We start from the raw sequence: 7,224 nt of genomic DNA on the forward strand, positions 1-7,224 counted from the left end.
TTATGTTATCCTGTACCATTTGCATAATTGAATTTGAGGAGGGTGAAGAGGTGAATCAACTACCTTGTAGTCACACATTTCACGAGAAGTGCATCAGCACATGGTTGAAAATGGTAAATGCAATAATATTTGCGTAATTAATAGACAGACAGGCAGATTGACAAACAGACAGGCAATTTATTTCAACACGATATGTCTTCAATTGCAAAGAATTAAATTATAAAGATAATTATTAATCCGAAGAGTTGTTACAGTAAAGTTTTTAATTGTAACATTTCCTGACTGACTGACTGACCGTGAGCCATTAAGTTAGTTTTATTTGTAGCCTTAAACTTTTTTCTTGATAAGAAAATACAGTCTATTTTGTGCATTCTCGTGTAAACAAATGAGGCAAAATACAACCCTTTGGCAGATAATCAACAGACTATTTGAACGTAGTTTGAGTTTCCTTGGCACTGAGCGAGGATTCATGCGAAGAAAGTAGTGTTGATAAGGCACACTGAAGGGGGGAGGCTGAACTTTGTGGCAAATAAAAGTTGATTAAACTCTTTGGACTTTTTTTGTCAATACAGTATGTGTTGTCTCGCTGATCTAGCGGGAGCATGTTCTCTTAAAAATTCCTGATAGAGGCCTTTTTTTGTGGAATGTAGTGGAAAAAAAGTTGAAGTACTAGACAGGGTAAAATTTCTGATGGCTGCAAATTCAATATCTATAAGGGGGAGAGTTGTATTTAAGATTAAAGATGCTTTCTTTTCTTTGTAGCACGCCACTTGTCCAATGTGTTGGGATGAATTACCCTGATAAAGAAATACTGAAATTATTGTAAATAATTATTGTAAATAATGTTAGGAACAACTAAATTGTAAATAATGTTAGCATTGTAAGTTTTGTTAGTATAGTTAAATTGTAAGTTATGTTAACATTGTAAGTATTAGGTAATTTTTGTATGTAATGTAATGTAAGTTATTGCATTAATCACAAGAAAAAACTGTACATTTAATTTCAACTGTAGTTTAGGAAGTTAGTTAAAAATGAAAGTATTAGAAGTAAAGTGCTATTTTTTTCAGCCATCACTTTTTTTGACCGTTAGATGGTGTCGCTTTCACTTGTATATGTAGCAGCTGCCTAAGAAGTGAAAAGAAGTTACATTACGGTTTGTTCAAACTCAAATAGTAGTACAGGGTTTTATACTGAACGAACAAAATGGTATAAATTTTAGTTGCAGATGAGATCTTAAAGATGCCATTTTTTTGTAAAGTCTGTTGAATTCAAAAATCAAATTATTATATTTATTAGCATTTCTTGTTTGCCATCTTCTTTGTTACCATCAGCAGCGATTGTTACTGATCTTTTTTTAAAACTTTACGGTGCCCATTACATTTTTTCCTGTCACCTCCCCACTAGGTAAAACAATTGCATATCTCGCACTCGTTTTGCATGCACACTATGCCATCTGCAGGTACATGTTTACAGTTGAATTTTAGGATAATTTTCAACAGATAACAGCAAGTCAGCTTTAATAGTGATATGCTACTATTTTGGAATCCCTGGTTTAAGTACAAGTTCATTAAACTTGATCTGGTCACAGTAGGAAAATTTTGCTTTCAATTTAGTCGTGTACTAGGTAGCATAGTTGATTGCTTCACTGTTCACCCTAGCGTATGCGTGGTGCTTAAACCATACCTTGCCTGATGTGCAGAACATGTGCGTACTAACGAAAGTAGGCATTGTCCTTAAAAGCATCATAGTTATGAAAAAAGATAATTCAATCTAATATACTAGTACATTTACCTTGTCCCAGTACAGATGGTGGTTTTTGATCTTTTCATAGAGTTTCTTAATGGCCTATAGATAATAGATAAAATATAGTGCATGTTTACTAGAGAGCTGATATATGCTAAACTTATGTATCAATATTGTTTGATATTGAAAAATATAAAATATGTAATGTGCAGTGTTTTTCATTTTGAGTTGATATGTACATGTATCTAATTCTTGAAGTAAATGGATTGAATTAAACAAATTAATGTTCTTACCTTTTTGCATTCTCCAGATATAATTTTATTCTGTACAGGATCATCTGTTGAAGTCTGTTGTATAACAGCATCAAACTGTTAATTAAAAGTGATGATTATTTGGGTATGGCATGGTATAGAAAAAAGAAAATGATTACATTGAAAGTATTTACTAAAAAGTTTTTTTAATATTTACCATTTTCCACAAGGGTTCCATAGAATCAAATATGTTAGTGATATTGATTGCATGATTTTTGGCCCACGTGTAGTCGGCCGCTATGATGTTATCTAAAAAATAAATGTTGACATCATTTAGCTGTAAGTGTCAGTAAGCCACTATTAATTGTTGCATCTACTTAGCATATGGTAAATGGTATATATTTAGAACTTTGCAGTTTTGGAAAATACATAGAAGTTAAAATATTTCATTAATGAAGTAAGTTAATTTTGCAGACGTTATTTTCACATCTAGTCCTTTTGATATAATTTCATCTGTGTTTGTGTGGTGGAGTTGAGAATAGTTAATTTGTCAACTTATGGCAAGTGCACAGTAATGTATTCTATGTCTATTACTGTTCTGACTGTTTGAAATGCCTGAAATGTAGCCAATAATTATTTTTGTCAAATATGACAGTTTAGATGTCCCAGTAGAGATGGTGGTTTTTGATCTTTTCATAGAGTTTCTTAATGGCCTATAGATAATAGATAAAATATAGTGCATGTTTACTAGAGAGCTGATATATGCTAAACTAATGTATCAATACTGTTTGATATTGAAAAATATAAAATATGTAATGTGCAGTGTTTTTCATTTTGAATTGATATGTACATGTATCTAATTCTTGAAGTAAATGGATTGAATTAAACAAATTAATGTTCTTACCTTTTTGCATTCTCCAGATATAATTTTATTCTGTACAGGATCATCTGTTGAAGTCTGTTGTATAACAGCATCAAACTGTTAATTAAAAGTGATGATTATTTGGGTATGGCATGGTATAGAAAAAAGAAAATGATTACATTGAAAGTATTTACTAAAAAGTTTTTTAATATTTACCATTTTCCACAAGGGTTCCATAGAATCAAATATGTTAGTGATATTGATTACATGATTTTTGGCCCATGTGTAGTCGGCCGCTATGATGTTATCTAAAAAATAAATGTTGACATCATTTAGCTGTAAGTGTCAGTAAGCCACTATTAATTGTTGCATCTACTTAGCATATGGTAAATGGTATATATTTAGAACTTTGCAGTTTTGGAAAATACATAGAAGTTAAAATATTTCATTAATGAAGTAAGTTAATTTTGCAGACGTTATTTTCACATCTAGTCCTTTTGATATAATTTCATCTGTGTTTGTGTGGTGGAGTTGAGAATAGTTAATTTGTCAACTTATGGCAAGTGCACAGTAATGTATTCTATGTCTATTACTGTTCTGACTGTTTGAAATGCCTGAAATGTAGCCAATAATTATTTTTGTCAAATATGACAGTTTAGATGTAGTGCTTAATTTTGTTACTTTGATATATATTTTTTTTTTTACAAAATGTACTCATGGAAAATATTAGACTTGAGCTTAAAGCTACTTCATGGTTGTTGAATTATTTTATTGGTAACTATCAATAGTTAGTGTTTTAATGTTTAATTACCTCGTAACACCTTGTGTTAGATGTAATCTAAAACACAAATTCAAAGTAAAGTTAATTTTCTTACAGTTCTGAGTTTATAGTACTGCTAGTCACAAGAAACTTTACTATCGATCAGAATTTATTATTTTGCAATTAAAAATTTGTTATTTAGTTACTCATCCCCTAATTGTAGATAACTAACATGTACTGTTCTTGCCCTTTGCTGGTTGTAATATAGTGCTACACTTAGTACTTCTACAAAACATTAATCCCTTGCTTTTACTAGAGTGTTTTTTATTTCATTGAAACAGTATTAAGAAAACGTTTCTCAATAAATTGAAATGAATACAAGCACTTTTGATTTTCTGTTCTATGTTTCCGTTCTATTTCACCCTGTGCAGAATCACATCTTTTTGGCCTTTTCTTAAGGTTAGTTTGCCAGGTCACGTTCATCATTGTTAACAAGAATTACCACTTACTCCTCCACCTGGTCTTCTTGTAAAGTCAAACTCTCCATCCTGAAAAGGAATGTTTGCTTTAGTTCCCCGTTGCACTTAGTTATTAATTATAAATTAGTTACTCATCGCCTAGTATCCCTTTCCCTTTATTCTGCTAACTGGAGTCCTTTTTGTAAACGCCTACTCAAAGGGTGTCTTGAAAACCCAAATAGCAAAGCGAATATAGTAGCGAATAGCGAATAGTTCCGAATAGTACCAATAGTCTCAAATAGTGCGAATAGTGGCGAACAGTCGCGAAAAGTAGCAAATACTGACGAATAGTCCTCAACAGTTACCGCTTTAGATCTAATATCCACCGTTAATTAATTATCCAGATAAGCAACAGAATCTCAGTGAGTTTATTACCTTTTCTTCTCCGGACTCAGGCTAGTAGGCTGGCCATCGCAGACATTAACAAAACAGAAAACACAAAGATAACGTAACAAAAACGTATTTACACTTTTGCAGCGGTGAAAACAGAAGAAATTACGTTTAGAAACACCTGTCCTTATAAGCATCTGTGCTTTTTGGCTGAAAAAACCCATCCTAAGTCGCTACAAGGTTAGCAGCGAGATACTGGGTACCCTATTTGTTACTATATGCCAATATTTGCCACTATTATCCACAATACACTACTATTAGAGACTGCTCGCAATTATTCGCACTATTCGCTATTCGAGACTATTCGCTGTTCGGTATTCGAAACTATTCGCTATTCGCTATTCGCCTTTTCTAGACACCCGCTACTAGGACTTTACTTTAACAGCACTCTATCGCGTTTAGTATTTCTGTGCAACACTTTTAGCATAGTTAGCAATATCCCACAGACCAAACATTTTTATCTGAAGATCATTTTTCTTTCTCTGCTGAAAAAACCAAAACTTCTCATAAACGAAATTCTTTCTTTGTACCATCAGCGCAGACAGCGCAAACATTGGAAGTATCGAGGGGTTGTTCGGATAGCCATGTACGACCCCTAAACTCAATTGACAATTGTTTAAACATTAGCTTTTAAGTTAACAAAACGTTGACAAATAGGGTTACCAGTCACCAACTTACTTCTAAGTTATCAATTACCATTAACGAGATTACCGGAAAAAGTTAGTGGCAGCTATAGTCCGCATTTCCTTGAACCTAGACCGGCTCAATCAAGTGCATAATCTTCTACTTAAAATTGTGAATTGTAAATACAGTTCCATACAGTTTTATTACCACGGCTTATTTCCACTTTTTCCTAATATCCTTCTGATATACCATATCAGTGAAGTTTGCAAGGAATTAATTGATGCCTCAACCATAACCTTAACAGGAAGCGCTCGTTCAGCTTACAATGAAAAATTTTTATCGACCTCCGCAAAGCACAGAAGTGTATATCAAAGGGAAGTGGCAATTCGTTAAAGTAACAAGACATGCAGATCAATGAATGAATCCGTGAACACTGTTGGAGACTTTTTGTTTGATCATAAATGAAATAATAGGCAAACTTCTCATTATTCCATAATATCACTCACAACACTGCGTGAATTCACTGTTTCTTCACATTCTGCCCACTGACTAAATAGAGCCGGTATTTTCGGTAAGAAAAAATAAGGAGGGCCAGAACGGGGTCCAGATTAAGGGGTCCGCATTTTTTACCAACCCCATCCGCCAGAGTCTGAAAAAAACAATACTAGTTGGGTGGAGCATCCATCCAATCTTATAGGAAGTTTAATGGTTTAGTTCCATGGACTGCTTCCACATTTTGAATAACAGCATAATACAGCATAATACAGCTCTAGTACACCTTAACTCTTACTGTCCATATACCTGAAAGTTCTTGTATTTTTCTAGGGGTCACGAGGGTCACGTGACCTGAATTTTTCCCGCCAATTCTTACACTTATAAAAGAAAACGATAAATGGCATACAAAAACAGAACAAAGATTGAGAAAATTATACTTTTAAGTTTTGTTTGTTGCATTCCACCCCTTACCCCATACTTTCTTGAAAATAGCATGTTCCTAAAGATCCATAATTTGCTAATGTAGCACATTCAGTACAGTAACAACAGACTAGTACAGTAATGAGAAACCATAAACTGCAAGGGACCGCATACGATAAACGCTGCCAACGTAGGATCTACAAGAGATCTGATTAGCCAAAAAAAAAATGTATGAAGACAAGCAATAGACTGCAAGGCTGATACTACGTGAAAAATGTTTCGAGACACCAACATGACAAGAACCGATAAAGCAGGATCGCAACAGTGGACAGCTGTTTCGCCCTTCTTGGGGCTCGTCAGCACTGTGTAAGGCCAGCCCAGCAGCCAACGCACATAAATTGCAAAATGACCCGTGCACTATATCAAGTTCCGTACTTTGAACTCACTTGCGCCCCGAAACACGCGTTGCCACATCACATGTTTCGGGGCGCCCCGATTTTGAACAATAAAGACACTATTTATTTATTTATTTATTCATGATGTCATATCACAATTTGCGTCTTCGATTCAAAGTTAAGTGCATTATTACAAATCGATACAAACATGCAATACTGATCATCCCTGAAAAAACCTACAACTTCTGTTACAAAATGCTCATCAGTACCGCTTATAACTACAACACGTTTTCTGTGAAGAAATCCCTGTTCAGTGCAGCCTTTATTTATCATCTCAACAAATCGAGCGCTCCTTCGCGTAATACTTTGTCATTGTACTGTTTAGATCATCGGCATTGTTACCCTTTTTGTAAGTCCGCTCTACTTATTTGATTTCATTGAAATCTAACTGAAACCGGCTAAAAGCGGTTTACCGGTGAGCATCGCGCAGTGTGATTATCAATCGACTTTCATCGCGATCTGAAATAATTGCTGACGCTTTCCACACTACTTGTACTAGCTCATAACAATCAATTCAGCTATTTTCCATCATGCAATATATGTCCTGTTCGCCCTAATGAAAACTGCACAATATTTTAGAAACTGCACACTAACAACTCACCTTTCGATAACAACATCCATGGTTAACACTCTACACACAGCAAAGCTATTTGCTGCGGAGCGAGCGTAGCGAACGAGCAGCAACATAATCAGGATTTAAGAAGAA

At 34.4% G+C, this 7,224-nt stretch overlaps 1 protein-coding gene across 5 annotated transcripts; it reads right to left on the reverse strand.

Annotated features, from left to right (window-relative positions):
* Positions 1-1,051: 1,051 nt before the first annotated feature.
* LOC145486236 (uncharacterized) lies at positions 1,052-7,224 on the reverse strand. 5 transcript variants are annotated; one of them, XM_081464857.1, is made up of 6 exons: positions 7,120-7,224; positions 4,126-4,164; positions 2,899-2,952; positions 2,037-2,111; positions 1,792-1,845; positions 1,052-1,125 (listed from the first exon to the last, which is right to left on the reverse strand). In XM_081464857.1, the coding sequence occupies exons 1-6, from the start codon at positions 7,203-7,205 to the stop codon at positions 1,071-1,073; spliced, it is 363 nt and encodes a 120-aa protein (XP_081320983.1). In that variant the 5' UTR covers positions 7,206-7,224; the 3' UTR covers positions 1,052-1,070. The 5 variants fall into 5 exon arrangements, 3 of the variants coding, with proteins under 3 accessions (XP_081320983.1, XP_081320984.1, XP_081320985.1); XM_081464858.1 differs by lacking the exons at positions 4,126-4,164; positions 7,120-7,224 and adding an exon at positions 2,212-2,303 and having other exon boundaries at positions 2,037-2,090; positions 2,899-3,949; XM_081464859.1 differs by lacking the exons at positions 4,126-4,164; positions 7,120-7,224 and adding an exon at positions 3,073-3,164.

This window comes from Orbicella franksi, chromosome 5 (genome assembly GCF_964199315.1).
Source record: "Orbicella franksi chromosome 5, jaOrbFran1.1, whole genome shotgun sequence".
Lineage (NCBI taxonomy): Eukaryota > Metazoa > Cnidaria > Anthozoa > Scleractinia > Merulinidae > Orbicella > Orbicella franksi.